We start from the raw sequence: 25539 nt of genomic DNA, 5'->3' as shown, positions 1-25539 counted from the left end.
ATTAATTTTCTGCGTCAAGAGCTTATGGATGTAGGCCTGACCACTGCACCCCTACCTATTTTAGTTACTAAGATTATGTTATCTTGGGGTTGTGTGCCTGAGTCACCTAGGATTCATATTAAGCTTCACTCGAATGCAAAGGCGTATAGTGACTGTGTTCAAAGGCATTCACTACACCATAATAGCTTTTTTGTGACAGGGGCTTTTCCCAATTTGTGACACCAAATAGGCGTCAGAAAATTTGTGACGTCAAAGTGCCGTCAGTATTGTTGTTTGGCGTCACAATAAATCTAAAAATTCGTTTTACTTTATTTATGAAATTTGTTGAAAACTTAGTGACGGCAAGGAGGCATCACTGTAATAAAAATACAGATCACGTGTTTGGCAGGTACGAAGGAAGAGGCGTCAAAATCCAATCTTTGCGATTTCTTCTCAACACAGCGAAGAGAAACCCCATCCCACTTTTCTCAATCTTCTTCTCCACTTTTCTCAATGAATTCGAATTCCACTCCGTTTTCCGTTCATCTTCTCCAAGTTTTGATGAAAATGAACTAAAAGAGGTAGTTTGTTCATCTCAAAATCTTCATCTTATGACAAAGGTACCATCTTTCCGATCTTTTAAGGTCAGTTTCTATAAAGATTAGTTTTTTTTTCGCGATTTGGGTTTTTGGGTTTGCAATTCTTGATTTCGTTTTCTAGGGTTTATAATTTTCTTGGTGAATGAGTTAACATGCCGCTATTTTACACGATTTCCCTTCCAGCAAGGTTTGACATGATCTAATAATGGAATTCCTTGCACACACATTCTTGTTTATGCATCAAAACAGTAGTTCTACTATAGTTGGATTCCAGCACACAATTGGAGGATCTTCCACTAGAAGAGACAAGTGAGTGAGCTAAGGGGAAACAACAACAACAACAAAAGGTAATTCTTAGGGCATTAGATTAGCAACAGATTTTTTTTTTAAATGATCGAGTCCTAGAGGCACCTTATTCATTATTTATGTTACCCCTAGTTGTAGGTGTTTAAGTTTACGTTGTTTTATTATCGATGACGAGATTGCCTTAACAAGTTAATTAGTAAAGCTATCCGAGTGAGTTCTCGAGTCGCGGATTTTTTTTTCTCTGTTTCCTCGCTCACGTATTTTTTTCATATGTTCTAATCACGCTTTTATATTTGATACCCAAGAACCTGAAATTAGTTTATGGGGGCTAATCACGAGCATGTCGAGAGTTATGCACGTGTCTAATCTATGTGTTGTTGGTAGTACTGAATTGTGGTCTACCTTTATAATGAAATTGTAAATTGTGCTTCAAAGTTGTGTCTAATCTTATGCCTTTGTAGATTGTACTTGAGATCGTGTTCACGGAAGTTTTACTGGTGCATCATAAGAATTTGTTCCTGTAACTTCTGAACTTTCTCATTTTTAATATACTTGAGGGTGTCTTCTTGCACATGATCCATAGTCGATGATATTCATTAGCTCATACTCATAAATTTGGAGTTTTGAGCCATCATGAACAAAGGTGTTGCTTGAGGGATCATACCATGTCTATGATTATTGTGCTTGAAAGCATTCTCAAGGAGATAAGTTTTCTGTATATTTTCACTACACCATAACTGCATTTTTGTGACAGAGGCTTTTGAGGTTTTGTGATCCCAAAATGGCGTCAGAAAATTTGTGATGGCAATTAGGCGTCAGTATTCGGTCGGTTTTTAGCGTCACAATAAATCAAAAGGTTATTTAATTTTTTTAAGAAAATTCTAGAAAAAATTAGTGATGGCATATAGGCGTGAAAGGTATAAATATTTTAGCTAATAAAAAATTGAAATCAGCGCACGTGTTCTGCACAGGCGTCAAACTCGAAAGACATCGGGTTTCTTCTCGATCTCAACTCTCTGAAAGAGTGAAACCCTCCACCCAATTCGTGATCGATTTAGAAACGAGAATTGAGAACCCCCTCTCTCTCTGCCATTCATAATTCATAATTTGTGCCTGAATTGTTTAATATTTATATCTATTTAGGACATTGGGGTTTTGTTTGGCTTTTGTTAATTGTTTTTTTTCTGGTGACGATAGTGGTGGTGGTGGTGGTTTGGTCCTATAATCTTGAGTACCCTATGTTTGAAACACTAAAATATGTGTTTGTTCTAAAAATGTTCAAGTATAATGAATCCCAAGCTTTAGTGTTCCAACATTTTTGTATCCATTTTCAGTCATGGTAGCTTGAATTCAAACATTCTGGCTTCCTAACTTAGGTTGGTCTAAGTTCTGATCTAAATGTTTTACGAAAGCAGGTCTTAAATTTTCTTACTGACAGTATAGTGTTATTTTACTTTGTGAATACTTTGACGTTTGACATAGTTTGATTATGAATGTGCTTTGAACTTTGAAGTCATTGTCTCCCTGATTTCTATTAGTAGAATAGTGATTTATGTTGGTAGAATAGTTGCTCGATCAAAAAATTGTCAAGTCTTTCTATTGAAAATCTTTCAAGACTGACAAGTAATTGAGCTTGGTAGTAATAGTGTTAAGTCATCTATGATTGTTTCAAATTAACTAACTAACTCGAGAGTTATCTTTCTTTTTTCTTTCTTATCTTTGTATCTACATAATGGTAGAATGTCACGGCCGATTCAGAAAGAGTGGATTCATGAACCAAACCGAGTGAGCACCGTCTATAGGGAAGGGGTAGCTAGTTTTATTGATTTGGCACAAAAAAATATGAAGGGTTGACAACATGTCCTTGTCCTTGTGTAACATGTCGGAATGGGAAAAGATTGGTGTTTGACGAAGTCCGAAGGCATATAATTCAAAATGGTTTTGATCTAACGTATACTATATGGTCCTTACATGGTGAAAAACAATCGAAGTATCCTGTGGTAGACATAGTTGAAGATGAAAACATTGAAGATAGAGGGCTTGGGTTAGAGAATCTTGTTGATGCTTGTTATGGCGTACATGAAGGTGTAAGGGGTGATGTGTATGGAGGGGCTACTGATCAAATTTCTGATTTTGAACAACCGTTTGTTCCCGAACCAGATTTGGGTAAAAAGTATGCTGAATACAAAAGTAAAGCCGAAGAAAAATTATACCCTTCATGTGAGGGTCCTGTGACAACTCTATCTGCAGTTGTAGAACTTCATGACTTGAAGAAACAGTATGGTTGGTCCGGAAATAGTGTGAGTGCACTCTTGTCTATGCTAAGAACTTGGTTGCCAAAAGAAAATACTTTACCTGAAAAGTGGCCAGTAATGAAGAAAATGTTGACAGACCTAGGGATGAAAGCAAAGCGCATCGATGCATGTGAGAATAATTGCATCTTGTATTATGGGACAAAGAAAGATTTGACGATATGTCCTCATTGCGAATCATCTAGATATAAAGTGGAGGGTAAAAAAGGGAAGGAATCCAAAGTGCCTAAAAAAGTATTGAGACATTTTCCTTTAGGTCCACGACTCCAACGATTGTATACGATACCATCATTAGCACGGGAAATGACATGGCATGCTCGAGCAACACCTTCATGGGATTATATGCGACATCCTGTTGATTCAGTCCAATGGACAAAATTTAAAGAGAAATGGCCAGAATTCGCCATCGAGGGCGTAATGTTTGTTTTGCGATTGCAACCGATGGCTTCAATCCTCGTGGCATTCAATCAATCGGCTACAGTTGTTGGCTGTCATATTAGTGCCATACAATCTCCCACCTTCATTGTGCATGAAATCCGACTTTCGGATGATGTCTTTGTTAATACGGACGGGCGGCCGACTACAAACATTGATGTTTTCCTTGAACCACTATTTGATGAGTTGGATCAGCTCTGGAGAGAAGGAGTCCCTGCGTTCGACATGCACAAGAGGGAACACTTTACTCTGAGAGCTATGTTGATGTGGGGGATACACGATTTTCCGGCTCTAGGAAACTTATCTGGTTGTGTGACACATGGTTATAAAGCATGTCCTATTTGTGGTGATAACACTCCCTCGGAGCGTTTACCTTGTAGTAAGAAGATTGTGTACACAAACTACCGTTTGTTTCTTGATCCAGATCACCCATTTAGGTATAGTAAACACTTCAAATATTGTTTTTTTTAGATAATCAAGTTAGGTATAATAAGCAGTTCTAACACTTTCTATCTTTAGGTATAGTAAGCACTTCAATGGGGAGCAAGAGCTTAACCTTCCTCCATCACGTCTTAAAGGAACAGATGTTGATAAATTGTTGAACCGCGTTAAATATGTACCTGGTAAGATCCAAAAAGGTTCCAAACGGTCAAGAGTTGATGGGAGTGTAAATGTTGTTGATAGAGATGATGATGATGATAGTGATGATGATGACGATGACGACGACGATGATAGTGTTGAAGTTACAAAGGCTTTTTATAGGAGATCCATTTTGTTTAAGCTATTATATTGGCCAAATCATAAAGTTCGACATTGTGTTGATGTGATGCACGATGAGAAGAATGTTTCTGAGCATATATTGTATCTGATCCTAGACCTGAAAAAAACAAAGGATCTGATGGCTGCTAGAGAGGATTTGAAGATGAAGGGCATCCGCAGATGGTTTGTGGATGCAAGAGGACTTAAATACCGGTAGGAGGAAAAAACCAAAGGCCTCCTATGTCTTAGATGCAGATGAGAAAAACATTTTTCCAAATTTTGAAAGACTTGAAACTTCCGGGCTTTTCATCTAACCCGAAAGCAACATTGTCGGTTCCAACCCACCTTCTTTGCTCATGATGAAGTCTCATGACCATCATGTTATAATGCAATATGTCTTTGCCTGTGTTGCTTCAACATGCTTTTCCAAAAAACCGCGACTTGCGAAGAGCCTTTCAACAGATCAGCTTATTCTTTAGAATCTTGTGTTCGAAGGTTTTATGTCGTAAGGATATGGAAGGTGCCAAAATCATGATTGTAGAAGCATTGTGTGTTCTGGAGAAGCATCTTCCACCATCTTTTTTTGATATTAGTATCCATCTTATGGTGCATCTAGCCGATGAAGCGTTGATTTGTGGACCTGTGTGGCCTAGGTGGATGTATCCTTTTGAGAAAAGAAGTCAACAATGTCATATATTTTAGTTCAATTTCTTTTATAAAGATAGGCATTAACAACACACTTATACTTATTGCATTTCTCAATACTAACAGGGCGATGAAAGAGTGTAAAAATATACCTAGCAATAAACGATATGTTGAAGGGTCAATTGTAGAGTCCTATATAGTTTCTGAATCCGTCCGATATGCCATGGAGTACATGCCACGTGGAGGAAATAAAAAATTGACTCGTAAGAGCTACCTTGACGAAAATGGTGAGATCATTGATGAAGGGCCTTTGCTCGACTTCAAAGTTGTGATGCTAGAAACGGCACAATGGATACAAATACGGAGATGGCTTATTTTTCGATTACAAGTTGAAAGACTTGATGAATTCTACAAGTGGGTTGTTCATTCTGGCTTTGAATTTGACTAGTTTTGGTAATTTATGAATAATCATGTATATATGGACTTCCATGAATGAATTGCAGTGAGTATCGTAACTTGCAACCCACTACTCGTGGTAGAGGAAGAGGAATAGCAAAGTCAGAAGTGGAGATTCAGACAGAATTCATTGTTTGGTTATACAATAAGGTATTTTTTTACGTTACATTTCTAGTAGCTAGGGTGAGCCTTTTAGTTTTGTTTGTATTTTGTTAATTTTCTTTTTCTTTGTTGTGTAGTTGTTGAAGGCTAAAGATACGCAAGGCGACTTGTGGCAGTTTGTTAAAGGGCCAATGCACAAGGCTAAATCATATAAGAAGTATCGCATTAATGGATTTGTCTTTTCTACCAAGTCTCATGATGATACTGTTGTCACTCAAAACAGTGGTGTTTGTATGAAGGCTATTACGTCATTTATGGCAAGTAGGAAAGACAAAAATCCGGTCGACTCAGAAACCATGTGGTATGGGGTTATCAAGCAAATTTTGGAGTTGGACTACACAACTTTCCATGAAGTGGTCTTTTATTGCGATTGGGTGAGGGTTGAGGACAAAACTAATGGTTGTAAACTTTGTCCCGATTCTAATTTGGTGATGGTCAACTTTAATAGGCTCAAGAGTGTCCATCATCAACATGATGAGCCGGTCATTCTTGCTTCCGAGGCTAGTCAAGTGTTCTATTCAAATGATTTGAAAAATCTTGATTGGTGGGTGGTCATACATCCTCCTCCTCGATTGAGTAGTAACGTAGATGATCTAGAAAGCCTAACGAAGTCAAATCTATTTTTGATGACCAGCCTAATTTGCTACCCACGATGGAGAAAGTTCGCAAATGATAGTAGTTGTAATATGCACTTTATTTTTTTTGTTGGTAATGTACACTTCACGACCTCTATTTTTTCTATTATTATTTTTTCGCGTTTTGGTTGATTAATTATATGTTGTGCCAATATCTCTTATTATGTAACAAGTTTGTGCTATATTAGTTTTTGATGAACTTACTTTATTTTCTTCAATTATTAGGTTGTTTTTAATATAATGGCTTCAAGTTCACAACGTCGTGGCGCCGTCCCGGTCGTCTCCTTCAGGTTCACAACACCCACAACACCGCATAATGCCCCAGTCGTCTCCTTCCGGGTTCACAACACCGCATAATGCCTCGGTCGTCTCCTTTCAGTTCACATCAACCTAATGTGTCCCAACCATCTGAATCAGCGGGAGACAATACTTTGCGATCTAGTAATGGTAAGCTGCCAATCATAGCGCACGCCGACGGTAGGATCACAGGAGTTTATAGTGCCAAATGGAGCAGTAGAGTCGGGCTATGGATACGAGCTATTGTCCCAATTTCTTATGCAAGTTGGGATAAAGTAGATGGTTCTTTCAAAGATGAAGTTTGGTTAAAGTTAATGGTAACTATTTATTTTATTTTATTATTATTTTTGTTTCCATCACCATATTAGTCATAGCATATATATAAATGTATATATGTGATTTGTAGGAGGAGTTCCAACTCAATGTGAACCCAACAATGGGGGCTCGGAAAAATATAGAGAAATGGTTTGCTCCTAAGTTTCGATATTGGAAATATGCTTTGCGAGGTAAAATATTGAAGAATTGTGAATCTGAGCAAGAAGCTATTTCATCATGTCCAACGGGGTTTGATCCAATTCATTGGGAAGCATTTGCAATCCATGAGAACAGACAAGAAGTAAGGGATATGTGCGCTAAGAATGCTGAGAATAGAAGTATGAACTTAATTGGCCATACTTGTGGCAGGAAACCTTATGGAAGAATATTGGAGGAACTTGTATGTATCATTATCACTACTGTATCTCTTCCTTTCATTTGCTATGTTACTACTTAATAACTTTCTATGTATACTTGTTTATGTAGGATGAAGCGAATCCAGAGAAGAAGCATAGACGTACGGATAGTTGGAAATATGGTCATAAACATCGAGATGGGACTGTTTTGGAGCGTGCCCAAGAATACTATGTGAGTTTGTAAAAAAATTTATCTTAATTAAGTCTTGCAGTCCATACTCAAGTATATGCCCCAAAAATTTCAGGATCGAGTTACAAGTGTTGAAGAACAGATGGCTGAAGAAGCAAGTGAACATGGGGGTGAAGTGGTTTACGACATCACATGTGATCCATTGGCTCAAGTTTTTGGGAAGGATAAAGGGAGTCGTACTCGTGGATTGAGCTCTTGCATGTCCAACAAACAATTGCAAAGCGTTTGCTATCGCAGAGGAGCTAGTTGAACAGAGAGCACAAGTAAATCGAAGCTCGAGGATGAATTATTGATTGAGGTGAAGTCTCAATTGGGAAACCTCTTGGCTAGCCAAACGAGAATGGAGACTATGATGGCGTAAGTTATGACTTGTGTGCTATTTCTTGTTTTCCCATAATTGTAACTTCTTTTTATTTATGTAATTGTTGTTGTTCACTTTGTGTATAGGGTATTCTTGAACATGTGAAACTTAATGGATCGCAAATGGCCAACCATCTACACCTACAACTGAAGTTGATTCTACTTACGTCCCTCGTCCCTCGTACTCTCTCAGCAAGTTCCAAATTTGATTAATCGAAATGGATCTTTGAACCCTCCTTCTAGGACTTCTTACCCGAATGTGAAGATATTGGGGAGGAAAGGTGAACACGTGGCTAATGGGTATGTTAAGACCGACGCCAAAAATGTCATTTTAGAGATATTATGGGAGATGAAAAGGTTGTCTATATTACCAATGTTTTGGTTGGTGATGCTCCCTGTATGATGGTCCCCGGGATGATATTTTGTATCTACGAGATATATAGGCTTTGGAGGCTTCTTGATTTGATTTGGAGGCAGGCTGCAATATGAAGATTAATTTCGTTTGTTTTTGTTCTGCTTTTAATTTGGAACTCAAGTACGAGGGACGCACAGTTTATCTATTGTTAGTTTCGGCCTTATATGGACCTTTTGTTCATGGATATGTTTAGTAGTGAATGGACTCTTTTGTTTATATATGTGTGTATGCTCCTTGCCATTGATTGTTCATATGTATTGTGGTTACTTTTGCAGGTTTAGAAGTTTACTAACCCTTTTTTAACTCGCCAATGCAACTCATAAAAATTTGCATTGCCGGTCTCAAGCCCGGATAAAGGAGGAGAGAGAAAGGTGACTACCGTGGTATTACTACCATGGATTGATTGATTGTTCGTCAACAATTTAACTGATCTAGGTGGAGTTACACTCATTTTATTATTTTTTTCTTGAATTATAATTGTGTTTAATTAATTTCATCTCGGTGTGTCGGGGACCTTGCCCTAAAATTCATGATCCCATGCTCAAAGAGAGGTAAAATTCACAATATTCCTTCTTATTGCGAAATGGGTTTTATGGATTGACTCATTTTGGTTTTCTTCTTAGTTTCGAGAAGTCCCTAGACACGATGCGCATGTGCCCAAGTTCGAAGTCGAGCTTCATACATTTTTTTTGAGAGATTGGTGGGTTTCATTCCATCTTGTTTAACGCTTCTCATTGTTACTTGGGTTATTAATGCTTATTACTCCTTTGCAGGTGATGGACTTAGACAGGAAAGTTAAGTGGGTGGTCGAATCGCCTAGCGAGGAAGTTGAAGTACCACCACCGCTCCGCTTTAGGTGAGAAATCGAGAAACTCTGAATCTCATTGATGCTTTCGACTAGAGTCCGGTCTCGGTGAAGGAAAATATTGTATATATCAGAAGTGGAAATTTCCACTTCTGATATTTTAAACATTTTAAACATTCAGCATGGTTAGGATGCGATGGTTTCAGTTTCTCAAGTGATTTCTAAGCTTGCCTTAGTGTTTTGGTTATTTAGCACTGGAGTTCTCTTTTAGATTTGACTAATTTTTTTTTGTCCTGAATATTTCGGGCTGCTTCTGTTCCCTTCTACTTCTAAGTTCTATCTAACACACTTTTCTTTTTTATGTCATCTCAGGGATATTAAATGTGCTACTATATTGGTGGATGCCAGTGGATCAGTGAAACTTGCAGATTTTGGATTGGCAAAGGTTTCTTTCTTTCTTAGCTTCCTGTAACTTGTTAAGCAATTGTAGTTCTTTGTCACCTTATATTGCTTTTTTGTTCACCTTCGCAGGCAACCAAATTCAATGATGTGAAGTCTAGCAAAGGGACTCCATTCTGGATGGCACCTGAGGTGAGCATTTTTTTTTTATGCCATTTTACACTCTGCATTAGGTGGGGAATTGTCAGTACTTCAATCTGATTGGGGAAGTCAGGTTTAATTGTTCAATACCAATCAATGCATGGATGATCTGCCTTTTGAATTCATGAATAATGTATGTAATGTTTTGTTAAGTCATAATACATTTTGTGAAATGTAGGTTGTCAACAGGAAGAGTCATGGCTATGGGCTTGCAGCTGATATATGGAGTCTTGGCTGCACTGTCTTGGAGATGTTAACTCGTCAAGTTCCTTACTCTCATTTGGAATCTGTAAGTATTCTCTCTGCCAAATTCCGTCTTAAATACTTTTTTTCTGATTGAATTAATTGAGAAGTTATTTGCTTGTCATTGATTGTAGCATTAATGTAAACCGATATTTAAGTAGTGGTAGATGATATCTTTTAGCATTTAAGTGACATTCAGTATGAGCTGTATTATTGGTTGGTGACTTCGATAGTATCGGTGGTTATATAATTTATTCAAAGTGAAAGAAGCTACCAAGGTAACATTTTTTTCCTCCCAATGTTCAAAATCTAGAGCTTCGATGGTTTCTCTTTGGTGTAGTTAGTCGGTCTTTGGACATGAAAATCATTCGCAGAAAACTCTTAATTGGTCCAATTTAAAGTGTCCACCTTTACTACCATTGAATTATCTCAAAGTATATGTTTTTTTTTCAGGCAAATCTTCAGTAACAATAAAATGCAGTGCTTCTTTGCAACAAATTTGGCCCCAGGAACCCCGGTTAGGCCAACAAGTATACTAGTGGTTGGTGCTACTTTGGAACACTGGGCCGACATTGTGAGGCGGATTTAGATGAAGGCTATGAGGTTAGGTGTCTTGTTAGGCCTCGCCCAGCTCCTGCTGATTTTCTTCGTGATTGGGGTGCCACTGTTGTCAATGTAAGTTCCACAATTAAGTTACTCTGCAAATTTCTTATGGGACAAGTTATCTTAGTTTGAAGTTGATGCTGAGATTTGGACCAAATTCTAATGATACTTAAACAGGCAGACTTAAGCAAACCAGAGAGCATTCCTGCAACTCGATTGGTGTCCATACAGTGATTGATTATTGCAACTGGACGTCCGGAAGAGCCTATAAAAAGGTAATCATTTTTGGAACTTGTATCTTATTCTATTGTAGAACATAAATTAGCTGAGAAGCGTTTGATAGAAGGGAGCAGTATTTCAATTTGGAGCTTCAGTTTCTCTCGTATTGCATGCGAGAAATGATTGAAATGGCTCGACACTGTTAAGTTGGAAAAAGGACATGTCTATTCTCAAAAGTATCGTTGTATATTTGACTTCGTCAGCTTGTCCCGCTCGGAGAGTATCTGCTCTCGCTATATACATCTCTGTTTGTCAAGCTTTGCTATTCTGACATCCCTGTGCATTTTAGTGTAGAGTTTCGTGATTTTATTTTGGTCACATGATGGAGAGACGGAGATTCTTATTTTCTTATGTCTATGTAGGTAGACTGGGAAGGAAAAGTTGCTCTAATACAATGTGCAAAGGCAATGGGAATTCAAAAGTATGTATTCTATTCTATCCACAACTGCGACAAGCATCCGAAGTACCACTAATGGAAATCAAGTATTGCACTGAGAAGTTTATACAGGATTCTGGTCTGAACTACATCATAATTCGACTATGCGGCTTTATGCAGGTACCATCTATGCAGTAAACTCTTGACATGCTCTTTTATGATCTTATTGCTTGAACTGGAATATATCATCTTCAAATGCTTCACTTGGGTTTTATTTCTGGATTGTCACCATCACCTTTAGTTACGGTCCTCAAAACAGATATTCTTTTCCAAAAAGTTAGTTGTAGATTGTTCTGCCGTGTGTGGGTGTTTACAGACAAAAGTGGACTTCCGTAGGCCTTACGTAGTTATTAAGCCTGTCTATTCACGACTTTTGAAAAGAGCTCTATAAAATCATGGATCTGTGTGTAGTCCTTCAAGTGATCTTTGAAATAGTAAACTGAAAATATATTTTCACAGAACATGATGCAACTACTAATGTGTGTTGTGGGTTCCTATAGGGACTGATTGGACAGTATGCGGTACCAATACTAGAAGAAAAATCTGTGTGGGGAACAGATGCACCAACACGAATTGCTTACATGGATACCCAGGTTAACGGATGTCCTCTTGGTTGCATTAAGTTTAGTTAGTTTTTTGAAGGAGATCATAATGTTCTCAATGTTATATAAATGTGCTTCTTGTCCATCTCGGGATATAGCTCGATTAACTTTGATTGCTTTTTACGCAATGAAAAGATTGCTAAGACTCTTTTAACATTTATGGGCCTCGGGTGGACCACCCAGGAGGTAAAATAAAGTATTGTGATAGTTTTTTTCATGTATGCTTTGAGATTTATGTTTTGCTCTGGATAGATTCTGCTCCTTAAAATGGCATCTGTTTCAAGCATTTGAGACATTTGATTGTAGCTTGTTAGGGAAGGTGGGAAGCTTCTCCGTATTAACATTTTTATTTCTTGGTGGTAGGTGATAACTTTATGTGAGAGGCTTTGCTGGGCAAGATGCAAATGTAACAACAGTCCCTGTTTCGGTCTTGAAATTCACCCGCCAGGTGACTCGATTATTTGAATGGACAAATGATGCTGCCGATAGGTTGGCATTTTCAGAGGTGAAAATTGTCCCACTTTCACCTAATATTTTATTTACTATGCAAGTACCGTCTTACAAAATTGCAGTTCCAAGGTTAGAACATCCCATAATTGGTGTTTAGGCTGCTATTATTTGTTTATGCTACATTTAATAAAATAAATCATATCAAGTTAGAACTTCCGTACGAGTTGTTTTTATATGAAGTTCCCATATATGCCAACATACCATACTATTTATGCATAATTTCGTTAACATTGATACAGGTTGTGATCAAGGTTTTTTTTTAGCACAAATTGAGATTCTTTTAATAGCTTTACCTTTGTCTATTATAATACCCTATTGAAACCCATTGATTGATCAAACCTATGTAGGCAATCAGTATAGATATCAATACTTTTTCCCGATCCATTTTGCAAATAGTCTTTATGTTGGGAGGTCCCTCACCATGTGAAGATATGAGTCTTGTTGGGACTATAGAGGCTTAACGCCCAATAATATGCCTTGTGAGAAGGTATGTAATAATTAATTTATTTCAGCTTATGTCATTCTTTTGTTCTGGAAATGAAAATGAAAAGGAATATGAAAAGGTAGAGTCCTCTATAGATGGTTTTAGATGGTAGCTAGAAGCTCTTCTGCCCTGTTTTGAATATGAAAATGAAAAGGAAGATCCAGAACACTAATCTGAGGGACTGCAATCTCTTCCACAAAAGGCACAAAGTGTTACTATTTTCTTTCTATCATGCAATTATTTTCTCTACCATCGAATCGGCGATATTTATGCGGGCAAAAGAGCAGCTACGTTAAAGGCCGTGAATCGAATATGGGAGGAGGGATTCGAGAAACTCCAACGCCGCAGCAGATCCAAATGTGAATCTTTGAGTTACAAATCTCATTACAAGTATGTCCATGTCTTCATCATCTTGTTATTAGAGTTGGCTTTTTTTTTATATTTGTTTATCAATTTGATTGAAGTCTTCATTTTATTTTACCTTTCCTTTACCTCTCTCTTGACTTCTATGGCATTTTTTTGCACATTTTTGATCAAACCCAAAAAGCGGTGATGAGATACAATCCACAAGAGGATCTTTGGATTTGGCTTTCCCATTGATCCTCGAGGAGGGCCGAAAGCGTATGGATCTTCATGGAACAAAAGGGGATGGAGAGTGGACATGTGGGTTTAAGGACTCAGAGATCATACATGCCCATGCCCAATGTGGCTTAATGTAAAAGTCAAGTTATGGGAAATTTGTAATGGTCGCTCCGGCTAATTGTGGCTTAATGTAAATGAAGAAATCTTTGCTGCGTACATATTGGTCTGTGTTTTAGATTATGATATTCCTCTCTTGTACAGTTAAATTGGAGGGGAAGGTGGGATAAGGTAAATATTAGGATGGAAACCAAAAACAAATATTATTTTTTTTCAAATATATAATAATTTGTGACGCTTTCGACAAAGCGTCGATAAAGCCTTAAAAAAAAAATGCAAATTTATAATTCTTGGCGATCTTGGCGTTAATTTGTTTTGGCGCCAAGTTATAGCGCCAGTTTTGGAGAGATTCGAAAGTTCAATAGTGACGGCGTATAGGCGTTAGTAATGCACGTTTAGTGACGGCGTACAGGCGTCAGTAATTCATATTTAGTGACGGCGTATAGGCGTTAGTAATGCATATTTAGTGACGGCGCATAAAAGGCGAAGAATTAGCAATTAATGACGGCACCTTGGCGTCACAAATAGTCGACACCAATAGAGACGCCTAAATTCCAACGCCTTGGAGGCGTCACAAAAAATAATTCTGACGCCTCCCAGCCGTCACAAAAGTGCTGTTCTGTTGTAGTGATTGCACACTGCTTGAGGAGAGGGCTAATGGTATAGATCAGGATGAGGATGAAGATGAATATCTTGTTTGTTTTGCTGAGAACGTTATGGATCATGCTTCTTCTGATTTTGCACATTTTTCACTACTCTATAGCAGGATGTGATAAGTGCTCAAAAGTAATGATTTATATCCCTAATTATGTGTATGTTAGTCTCCATTTTATATTTCAATATTTTAATATGATACAATTTGAGTTTTGCAGGTCAAATAACCTAAATGTGAAATATAAAGGGAAAAGAAGTCAAAGAAGTAAAAAAGGAGTCACTGGGAATTATAGCTAAAGGCCTAGGGAAAAACGACATATTTGTCTCCAAAAGTGTCAAGCCTAATGGGACTCTAAAAGAGGATAATAATTGAGTTAGAAGAGTCTTAAATCTTATCTCAACATGGAAAATAATTCAGAGTTTCACAAAAAGTAGAAAACTTAAAGCTGTCAGAAGCTGCAACTTGGGAAATAGCCTATAGAGCAAAGTGGACATGTCCAACTTTTGTTCATCTGAATCCAACTTTTTCAGGATTTCTTCTTAAAATATTCCAGAGAGTTTGACACCAAAGAAACATAAGATTCTAATTTCTATCCAAACAAACATGTAAGCCAATATATAAGGCACAAAAACCTCAGTTTACATCATCTAGGGAAAGTTAGTTTTTGCATCTTAGATCTAGAATTAAGAGAAAATAAAGTTCAAAACTTTTTTACCATTACCATCAATAAAGATTATTCTTTTTCATATTGTGTTCATAGCATAGTAGGAGGAGCTAATCTCCTTTCTTTTGGGAGGGGAGATGAAGCATTTTTCTTATGTTTTAGTTTAGTTCTTCTTCTATCATATTTTAAGTTAAATCCCCCATTGAGTTTTTTCTTATTCATTCATTTATCTAACGCTTCTTGTGGAGGTTAGGAGGTCTTAGGGTAATTCATGATTGTATAGAGACAAATACCACAAACCCTAGATTATTTTCTTCTAGTTTTTAGTGTTCTAGTGTGATGATTGGATTCTTTATGGCACCTCAATTAGTTGTATGGTTAATGCCACATGTGGATTTTCCATGGCACCTAGAGTTGTATATTGAATGTTACTTAAAACACAATTTGGTTATATAGAAGATATCATTGGAGATTGAAGAAGTACTTGGTGGTAAGGTAGAAAGCATGTTGAAAGCCAAATATTATCATCATGGTTATAAGTATAAGGCTTGTAGGTATGGTGATTTTCTATTAGTGATTTATATTAAACATGATTGTTTAATTATTAAACTAATTCTATGATTTTGGTGGATTTATCTCTCCCAAGATACTCTCTCTCTTGATTCATATTAATATATTTAATTTAGTTTAATTAGTTTACGCATAGTTAAATCTCAAATCAAATAAACCATATATTCACTATTAGTTAGCCACATCTTTTACTTGCATACATTAGAATAGTTTAGATTAGGATATTCTATTTTCATCAACTAATTATTTAGAGTAGGATTGATATCTTGCTAGCCACTATACTAATCAATATTTAATAGGCTAAGTAAGATTTGTAAAAGAAATGTAACACAAACAATGACATACAAAAATTATATGTTACGTACTTTTTCAATGGTGAATGGCGCTGCTGCCCACTCTAAATTGATTAGGTGATAGAATCTTTAATTTAGATTACTTTAATTTAGGAATTTATATAGTATAAATTACATATTTAGCATAATTAGATTAATTTAGCATAATTAAATTAGATTTGTATAGTAAAAAGTATTTTCATAAAGTTTGGTGTTGGCTTGACAGAAAAGAACGGTACAGAAAACATATTTATAAATTTCAAAAAATTCTGAAATTTTACAGAGTTGATCTGTACAGTATCGATAATTTATTGGAATGTTTTCAAATTTTTTGTACTTGTCTTACCTGGGTAACTAACATCGTCTTTGCAGTACCCCGTTTTCAGTTTTCAGGACGGAAGCATCTATAAAACTGTCGAGCAGAGTTATTTACACATTATCAAAAATTCTAAATGTTTTGCAGGTGGAACCTCGATTCATCAGGATCTTCCAGAAAAACTTTGGGTATTGTTTGACCTGTTTTGACTACTTAACTAATTGCTTGTTTTCAATGTGTTGCTACAATATTTCAAGACCAAGGTCTTTGGAAGAATAGTCGAGAAGAAGGATCTGTAAAACTCCAAATAATCTAAAAATGTTGCAAGATCATCCCTAACACGTCAGGAGTCTCCAGTAAACATTTCGTGATTTTTAGTTGTGTTTTACTTATTTAATCAATCGATTGTTTATAGTGTGTGCAGAAAACTTCTTCACTGGACTCCGTAGGATTAAATAGTACAGAAGAGGGACTTTAATAGCTCTGATTTCTCTGAAATTTTACAAAATACTTCTTGGACGTATCATGTAGCTTCTGTAAATATTTCAAAATTTTTGGACTTGTTTTGCTTGCTATAACAGTAAGTACTTCTCTTCCACCATGAATCTCTTGTTAGCGGTTTCATAATTAGCATTAATAGTCAGTCTAATATAGTTTGATAATATAATTTAGTTAATTAAGTGCGTATTAAATTAATTTATATAGCTTAATTGTCTAGTGCATGAAAACTTGGTTTCGTGATTCACCTCGTAAACATTTAATCAAAAAAGCTAATTCTTGTAACAATCTTCCAATTCTGGTTTTGGAGAAGACCACACCATCGAACTCAGGATCTGATTCTGAATCTGAGACACACACACCACTAGTAGACTTAGTTACATCATCTATACACCTAGAGGATACACTAGAGAGAGTACCATTAGCCGCCATGGCTGATCAAAGAACTCTTAGCACCTTGTTTCAACCTATCGCGGTTTAACCACCGAACTGCATAATGATGCCCGACAATAACAATAACAATAACTATGAGATTAAGCCCACCATTCTTAATATGTTGCCAAGATATTATGGTAAAACAAATGAAGAACCGTATAATCATCTAAGTAAATTCTTGAGCATATTAAGTACTTTTAAAGCACCTCATCTTTCCCCTGAAGAAACTAGATTAAGGTTGTTCCCCTTGACTTTTGAAGTGCCGCACTACATTGGTATAGATCCCTACCCTCAAATTCTATAACTACTTGGGAGCAACTATCACAAAAGTTTATGAAACAATATTACCCTTTATGTAAAACTGAAGTCATGCAATTGGCTATTTCAACCTTCAAAGGAAAACCTAATGAAGAGTTTCATACAACATGGGATAGATTTAATGATTTACTTGTCCGCTGCCCACATCATGGTTTTGACATACTTAATATAGTACATTACTTTATAAAAGGTCTTTCACCTATGAATTGTCAGTTAATGGAATCAATGAATGGAGGAAGATTTACTAGTCTTACTCCTGATGAAGCCTACACTTTTTTGCAAAACTTTTGTGAGAGTTCTAAGGATTGGGCCAATGGTAGTGACCATGAGGACATGGCACGGGTAGATGGGAGGATGAGTTTTAGTAAACCAGGTATGTATGAGGTTAAAAACGAACTCAATGAGAAACTTGAAGGTGCCATTGCTAGTTTATCCATAGGAATTGAAACTTTAAACAAAAAGTTTGATTCATTTACTTTAAATTCTCCAATGAATAATCAACCTAAACAAGCAATGAATGTCAACCATTATTGTGAAAATTGTCTTACTATAGATCACGACAGCTCAGTTTGCTTTATGTTTGTTTCTCAAGGTACTGATGATGTTTGCACTTTTAATACATTCAAAAGACAGGGTTATCAAAATAATTTTAGTAACAACAACAACTATAACCCAGATCTTAGAAATAACTCAAACAATTCATGGAGACAAAATATGTCTCCACAGCAAAACCAATATGGTTTTCAAGGTAATCAAGGGAACAATAGGCAACAATACGTTAATAGAGGCACCGTAGTACCTTCTCCACAGTATTATCCACAACAACAACAAAAACCAAACGTGAACAGATAATTAGTTATTGATCCTATGGCTAATTACCAAACCCAACCTAACACCACAGATGAAACCATGAAAGATTTAGCCACCAAAACTGAGAATGAATTCAAAAGAATTGACCAAAAATTCAATGTTATGGCTCAACAAATAACTCAACAGATGAGCCAACAATTCAATCAAATACTAGCTATTCTAGCAGACATACCCAAAGGAACCTTACCAAGCCAACCTGAACAAAACCCAAAAGGTAGAAATGTTTATCAAGTTGAAGCCACCCTTTCATCCGCACCCATAGAGGAAGTTAACTCAATATCTACCCTTAGGTCAGGAAAGAAAGTAGTTAACAAAGTTGACATACCTGATTGTTAGAGGTATCCATCACATGAGGATGAGGAAGAAGAGGAGAGAAAGTAGTATTGTTCGTGTGAAGAAGTCTTAGCGCGCGCGCTCAGATTGGCCTTGCCCAAGGCGCACCCGCGCCCTTGCCATGAAAAAGAAGATGGTTTTTTTTAGCCTCTCACGAAACAGGCACTTGAGGGTGCGAGCATTCGCAGTTGGCCTTGCCAAAAGTGCGCCCGCGCCCGCGCCCATGCCTATATTTGCAGTTTCCATCTACAAAACCACGAATCAATTTTTTGGGATATAAACCAAAAACAAGGTTTTGGAAAACCTAGACAACACAAAAAGTCATGAAAGCGAAACCCAATTTTGAGAGCAATCAAAATTGAGAGAAAACCTTTGCTGAGAGAAAAGCTTGTAAAGAGAGAGGAGTGATCTAGTAAAATGGAGAGACTTGAGAGGAGTGATTGTAATCTTCCTTCTCACGTTATAAAAGGATTAGCTCTTGTGAAAGTAGGCATCATTGGCCGAACCATGGTACATCTTTGTGTTGTGGTATCTTTTACTTTCTCTGTATTATTATTTGTTTGTGATAGTTGTTTAGAGAGTTGGGCATGCTAGTTTAGTTGTAGTGAAAGTTTAGATTTTTGTATGGAGATTATAGTTGGTCCAAGTGCAAGTTATCTTAGTAGTGGGGATCGATTGGTATCGTGATTCCCCAACAAGTGGTATCAGAGCCAGGTTAGATTAATATAGGTTGTTATCCAAATTTTGCTCGGAAGGTGTTTGACAAAATTCCTGAGAGAAAGTTTGAGTTAAAATAGCTTGTAGAGATGGACCATTCAGTAAACACTCGCATGACTAGTCTGAATAGAGCTAACTACACTATTTGGAAAGCCAAGATGGAAGACTTGCTATATTGCAAAGACTTGGCACAACCCATTAAGAATGGGGGAGTAAAACCGGAAGCGACTACTTTGGCTGAGTGGAGCAAGCTTGACAGAAAAGCAGGGTACATTCGACAGTGGATTGATGACAGTGTCTTCCACCATGTATCCTAAGAAACTACTGATTTTGGCTTGTGGAAGAAACTTGAAGACCTCTATGAGAGGAAGTCGGCCAGAAACAAAGTGATGCTCATTAAGAAGTTTGCTAACACGAAGTACAAAGAAGGTTCTTCAATGTCTAAGCATCTTAATGAAGTACAGAATACCATCAATTAGTTGGATTTGATAAAGATTGATATGGGTGACGAAGTTGAGGCTTTGTTACTATTAAACTCTCTACCCGACAGTTGGGAGACTTTAGCAGTTTCTCTTAACGGAGCCGCTAAGGATGGAGTTATTTCCATGGAGATGGCTGGCTACCGGGGCATTATTGAATGAGGAGACAAGAAAGGTTTCACGAAGCAGCTCCTTTCACTTAGAGATCCTTGTCACAGAGAAGCGGGGGAGAGGTAAGAGCAGAAAACCATATCATTCTAGAGGTGATGACAGAAGCAAATCTAGGGGTGAAGCTATAACTCCTAAGGCAGAGAGACAATGTTACTATTGTGCCACCAAGGGTCACTTCAGGTACGAGTGCAGAACACTGAAGAGGGATGAGAAGAATAATTGTGTACATGATGACATGGTAAAGAGGAACGAAACACACAGGCTGAGATACTACCGTACTAGTAGACGATGATCTAGTGGAAATTATGTCAGATTGTGGTGAGTGTTGTGTTAGTACCTCATGCCAGGATATAAAGTGGGTGATAGATACAGGAGCATCCTATCACGTCACACCGCATAGGGGATTCTTCACTACCTACAGCTGTGGTGAATTTGGTGAGGTAAAGATAGGTAACAGTGGCGTCTTAAAGATTATAGACATTAGTGATGTTCATGTAGAAACCAATGTCGGCTACACCTTGACACTCAAGGATGTAAGACATTTTCCTGACATATGGCTAAACCTAATTTCGGCTGGGAAATTAGATGATGATGGCTTTGTAAACTCATTTGGTAACGGGGTATGGAAACTGAGCAGCGGTTCCATTGTAGCAGCCAAAGGTAAGAAAACTTGCTCTCTTTACAAGATACAGGCTAGTTTGTGTAAAGCAGAAGTAAATGTGGCAGAAGAAGAAGCTTCCTCTGAGTTATGGCATAAGAGACTATGCCATATGGGAGAAAAATGCATGGAAGTTCTTGCCAAGCAAAAGGCCTTGCCAAATATAAAAGGTACGCATTTAAATAGATGTACTCACTATTTGGTAGGAAAGCAACACCGGGTGTCTTTCCAAAGATTCCCGTCTCACAGAAAGAACAATGTCCTTGAGCTAGTTCACACTGACTTATGTGGTCCTATGAAAGTAAAGTCCCATAGGGGAGCTTTGTACTTCTTGACTTTCATTAATGATGTGTCAAGAAAGATATTACCATATAGTCTGAAGACGAAGGATGAAGTATTTGGTGTGTTCAAAACTTTCCATAGCATGGTGGAAAGAGAGACAATGAAGCCTTTGAAGTGTATTTGCTCAGATAATGGGGGTGAGTACATAGAGCTGTTTGAAGAGTATTGCAAGAGATATGGGATTCGTCATGTGCAAATCATTCCCAAGACACCACAACAAAATGGTATAACTGAGAGGATGAACTGGACCATTGTAGAGAGGATGAGATGCATGTTACCTCACTCTAAGTTACTGAGAAGTTACTAGGTAGAAGCAATACGCACAGCTGTACATGTGATCAACCTATCGCCTTCAAAGCCTCTGAATATTGATTATCCAGAGAGAGTATGGTCAGGCAGAGATGTTGATTATGGATACTTGAGGGTATTTGGGTGTAGGGCATTTGTTCATATTCCAAAGGATGAGAGATCCAAGCTTGATGACAAAGCTAAGCAGTGCATTTTTCTGGGTTATGAGGATGAGAAGTTTGGTTACAAACTTTATGATCTGATCAACAAGAAAGTAATCTGAAGTCGAGATGTTGTATTCTTGGAAGACCAAACCATAAAAAACTTTAAGAATAGTGAGAAGCTAGAAGCTTTCATTGGTGATCTTGTTGACTTAGAACCAGAAGTTCCTACTATGGAATGTGTAGAAGGCATTGAGAATGCAGAGAACCATGAGTTTGAAGCTCATGAAGATGATCATATTGCTCATGATAGGATAGAACCTATTAATATAGAAGATGCAGATAAAGTGCATGAACCACCACCTGAGCAAGCAGAAGTGCATCCTCCTAAGCCACAAGAAGATGAGGTAAGGAGGTTCGACAAAGAGAGACAAGCTTCAACCAGGTATCCACCTCATACGTATGTTTTACTATCTGATGGTGGGGAACCTATGTACTATCAAGAGGCTCTTGAAGGTACAGACAAGGAGAAGTGGTTGAAGGCCATGCATGATGAGATGGATTCTTTGCATAAGAATCACACTTATGACTTAGTTGAGAAACCGAAAGGAAGAAAAGTTTTCAAGAATAAGTGAATCTACAAAGTCAAGCATGAAGAGAATAATCCACACCAAGGCACAAAGCTCGCCTCGTTGTGAAGGGATTCGGTCAAAGGAAAGGTATTGACTTTGATGAAATTTTCTCTCATGTAGTTAAGATGACTTCTATCAGGGTGGTATTAGGTCTGACCGCAAGTATGAACCTAGAGGTTGATCAACTAGATGTCAAGACAGCTTTTCTTCATGGAGACCTTGAAGAAGATGTCTACATGGACCAGCCAGAGGGATTTGAGGTCAAAGGCAAGGAGCACCTAATATGCAAGCTAATAAAGAGTTTGTATGGGTTGAAGCAGGCACCGAGACAGTGGTACATAAAGTTTGATTTTTTTATGGTGAAGCATGGCTACATAAAGTCCGCTTTCGATCATTGTGTGTTTGTTCAGAAATTTCCAGATGGGGATTTCATAGTGCTCTTGTTGTATGTGGATGATATGTTAATAGTTGGCCAGAACATCAACAAGATATCCAAGCTGAAGAAAGACTTGAGTAAGTCCTTTGAGATGAAGGATTTGGGTCAAGCAAAGCAGATACTTGGGATGCGGATCACTCGTGATAGAAAGAGTGGGAAGTTGTGGCTTTCTCAAGAAAGCTACATTGAGAAGGTGTTGAAGAGATTCAACATGGATCAAGCGAAGCCAGTCAGTTGTCCGCTTGGTGGCCAGTTCCGCATGACCAAAAATATGTATTCAAAGGGTGAGCATGAGCAAAGTCAAATGGAAAAGATTCCTTATGCATCCGTAATGGGCAGCTTGATGTATGCAATGGTGTGTACTAAACCGGATATTGCTTTCGCCGTTGGTGTTGTAAGCTATTTTCTGTCAAATCTAGGGAAAGAGCATTGGAAAGGTGTTAAGTGGATATTGAGATATCTCAAGGGCACTTACAAAGCATATTTGTGTTTTGGTGGAAGTAAGCATTTACTTGAAGGCTACACTGATGCAGACATGGTAGGTGATGTTGACTCTATAAAGTCCACCTCCGGTTTTCTATTTACTTTTGTAGAGGGAGAAGTTTCTTTGCAATCTAAGTTGCAAAAGTGTGTTGCCCTCTCCACTACAGAAGCCGAGTATATTGTAGCCACTGAGTGTTGCAAAGAGATGATATGGGTGAAGAGGTTCTTCGATAAACTAGGGCTAAAGCAGAAATAGTTTGTAGTTCTATACCACAATCAAAGCGCCATCCATTTGAGCAAGAATCAAAGTTTTCATTCTAGATCCAAGCACATACATGTGCATTATCATTGGATTAGAGAATTTCTCAAAGATAAGCATTTGAGCATTGAGAAGATCCATGCTGACAAGAACGGATCAGATATGATGACCAAAGTTTTACCGAAAGGTATGTTTGATGTTTGTTGTGCTACCGCCGGAATGGTAGCAAAATCCTCCTGAAGATTTGGGAATGCATGGAGGTATCCACCCTCGTTGTTCGGGAGGGGGAGATTGTTGGAGTTATACCTCACATGAGGATGAGGAAGAAGAGGAGAGAAAGCAGTACTGTTCATGTGAAGAAGTCTGAGTGCGCGCGTGCTTAGATTGGCCTTGCCCAAGGCGTGCCCGTGCCCTTGCCGTGAAAAAGAAGATAATTTTTTTAAGCCTCTCACGAAATAGGCACTTGAGGGAGCGCGCGCTCGCAATTGGCCTTGCCAAGAGCGCGCCCGCGCCCATGCCTATATTTGCAGTTTCCATCTACAGTAACCGCGAATCAGTATTTTGGGATATAAACCAAAAACAAGGTTTTGGAAATCTAGACAACACAAAAAGTCACGAAAGTGAAACCCAATTATGTGAGCAATCAAGATTGAGAGAAAACCTTTGCTGAGAGAAAAGCCTGTAAAGAGAGAGGAGTGATCTAGTAAGGTGGAGAGACTTGAGAGGAGTGATTGTAATATTTCTTCCCACATTATAAAAGGATTAGCTCTTGTGGAAGTAGGCATCATTGGCCGAACCATGGTACATCTTTGTGTTGTGGTATCTTTTACTTTCTCTGTATTATTATTTGTTTGTGATAGTTGTTTAGAGAGTTAGGCATGCTAGTTTAGTTGTAGTGAAAGTTTAGATTTTTGTCTGGAGATTGTAGTTGGTCCAAGTGCAATTTATCTTAGTAGTGGGGATCGATTGGTATCGTGATTCCCCAACACTGATTATGATGAACTTGTTATAACAAAAGATAAGGAAAAGCCAGTTGAAACTGAGAAACCCAAAAAGCAGGTAACTGAAAAAATTCCACCCGCACCATTCCCCTCTAGGTTAAAAGATAACAAAAATGAAGCACAATATAATGAGATCATGAATATTTTTAAAAATCTACATATCAATATTCCTTTTCTAAGTGCAATTAAACAAATACCTTCATATGCTAAATTTATAAAATACCAAGTAAAGAAGAAAACAAATATTTCTAAGGACGTTTTTATTGCACAAAGTTGTTCATCTTTTCTACAGAACAAAGTCGTAGTAAAACATATGGACCCGATAGTCCTACAGTTATGTGTATAATAGGAGAAGACTACACGGATCAAGCATTATTGGATTTAGGTGTTAGTCTGAATTTATTACCATACTCAGTTCATAAACAACTAGGGTTAAAAGACTTGAAACCAACAAATGTTATACTACAGTTAGTTGATAGATCTATTAAGATTCCACGAGAGGTAATAGAGGACGTGATTATCAAGGTCTCTGATTTTTATTACCCCGTTGATTTTATAGTTCTTGACACTTTACCTACAAATGGAAACCAAATTCCTATCATCTTGGGTAGATCATTCTTAGCTACAACAGAAGCTTTAATTAATTGTAGGAATGGGAACATGTCAACTTTCGGGAATATGAGAGTAGATGTAAACATCCTTACATTATTTAGAAACCCTGACGATAATACGGAAAAGATGGAAGATCTATGTGCAGTAGACACAATAGCTAATAAAAGTTTTAGGAACACTCACTACAAATATCCATTTTTATCATGTTTATCACAATTGCGCACAAATTATAACAATGATAGTGTTATACACCAAATTAATACATTGCTAAATGCAACCCATCCACTAGACACTGGTCAACCTCACGCAAAAATAGAAGACATTCGAGCATCTTTATGTTACGCTAGCTTTAATCATAAATTTGTAAAAAAATTAATAAAGATGGCTCGCCCTCTACTAAAATTTATAGGTCACACATGGAAAAGGAGGAAGATAAAAAGAAAAAAAAACGGATTACAAACAAGTTTTAAGTCTAGGGAATCTGACTATAAAAGACCCACAAATTTATAAAATTAATTACCTAAGCTAGTTAAACGTAGTGCTTATGGGAGGCAACCCAAGTAGCCTAAATAGATAGTTTAATCAATAGCTCATGACAACGAAATTGAACTAATAAAATGCGTACCTGCAACTATCCTGTAAACATGAAGTAAAGACCTCACTAAACTCACATTGCTTCAACTATATAAGAAAAGATTTTCCTACTTCCACTTCAACTCTCGTTAGCTTTATATTAATTCCATTTTAACTAGGATCAGAGGACTTAG

General features: G+C 37.4%; 2 protein-coding genes, 1 long non-coding RNA gene, 1 other non-coding gene and 1 pseudogene across 4 annotated transcripts; 4 read left to right on the top strand and 1 right to left on the bottom strand.

The window, feature by feature from the left end:
- The first annotated feature begins 1781 nt into the window (after positions 1 to 1781).
- LOC147504299 (uncharacterized) lies at positions 1782 to 6128 on the top strand. Its single transcript, XM_086605135.1, has 8 exons — positions 1782 to 1801; positions 2782 to 4068; positions 4151 to 4332; positions 4438 to 4573; positions 5162 to 5449; positions 5539 to 5641; positions 5731 to 6027; positions 6102 to 6128. Exons 1-8 carry the CDS (start codon positions 1782 to 1784, stop codon positions 6126 to 6128), a joined length of 2340 nt encoding a protein of 779 aa, XP_086461261.1.
- Positions 6129 to 6644: 516 nt separating this feature from the next.
- LOC147504298 (uncharacterized) lies at positions 6645 to 7756 on the top strand. The gene is made up of 4 exons (XM_086605134.1): positions 6645 to 6902; positions 6992 to 7300; positions 7387 to 7488; positions 7562 to 7756. Exons 1-4 carry the CDS (start codon positions 6645 to 6647, stop codon positions 7754 to 7756), a joined length of 864 nt encoding a protein of 287 aa, XP_086461260.1.
- Positions 7757 to 9386: 1630 nt separating this feature from the next.
- LOC147504297 (uncharacterized) lies at positions 9387 to 10169 on the top strand. The gene is made up of 3 exons (XR_015220378.1): positions 9387 to 9531; positions 9618 to 9677; positions 9865 to 10169. It is a non-coding gene; the product is annotated as an uncharacterized LOC147504297 (long non-coding RNA).
- Positions 10170 to 10404: 235 nt separating this feature from the next.
- LOC147504296 (protein HIGH CHLOROPHYLL FLUORESCENCE PHENOTYPE 244, chloroplastic-like) lies at positions 10405 to 14315 on the top strand (annotated as a pseudogene).
- A 3060-nt stretch (positions 14316 to 17375) lies between these two features.
- Positions 17376 to 17485, bottom strand: LOC147504295 (small nucleolar RNA R71). Its single transcript, XR_015194069.1, has one exon. It is a non-coding gene; the product is annotated as a small nucleolar RNA R71 (small nucleolar RNA).
- Positions 17486 to 25539: the final 8054 nt, after the last annotated feature.

The sequence above is a fragment of the Coptis chinensis genome, chromosome 4 (assembly GCF_015680905.1).
Source record: "Coptis chinensis isolate HL-2020 chromosome 4, ASM1568090v1, whole genome shotgun sequence".
Classification (NCBI taxonomy): Eukaryota; Viridiplantae; Streptophyta; class Magnoliopsida; order Ranunculales; family Ranunculaceae; genus Coptis; species Coptis chinensis.
The sequence above is the reverse complement of the archived record's forward strand: the minus strand, read 5'-3'. Positions and strand labels throughout refer to the sequence as shown.

What these genes read in the sequence shown, in the direction of transcription:
- LOC147504299 (XM_086605135.1), top strand. Translation starts at nt 1,782, where the DNA reads ATGGCATATAGGCGTGAAAG. An exon ending in GATCCAGATCACCCATTTAG is followed by an intron (nt 4,069 to 4,150) that starts GTATAGTAAACA and finishes TTCTATCTTTAG; the next exon opens with GTATAGTAAGCACTTCAATG. An exon ending in AGACTTGATGAATTCTACAA is followed by an intron (nt 5,450 to 5,538) that starts GTGGGTTGTTCA and finishes AATGAATTGCAG; the next exon opens with TGAGTATCGTAACTTGCAAC.
- LOC147504298 (XM_086605134.1), top strand. Translation starts at nt 6,645, where the DNA reads ATGCCTCGGTCGTCTCCTTTCAGTTCACATCAACCTAATGTGTCCCAA. An exon ending in AAGTTTGGTTAAAGTTAATG is followed by an intron (nt 6,903 to 6,991) that starts GTAACTATTTAT and finishes TGTGATTTGTAG; the next exon opens with GAGGAGTTCCAACTCAATGT. An exon ending in AGCGTGCCCAAGAATACTAT is followed by an intron (nt 7,489 to 7,561) that starts GTGAGTTTGTAA and finishes CAAAAATTTCAG; the next exon opens with GATCGAGTTACAAGTGTTGA.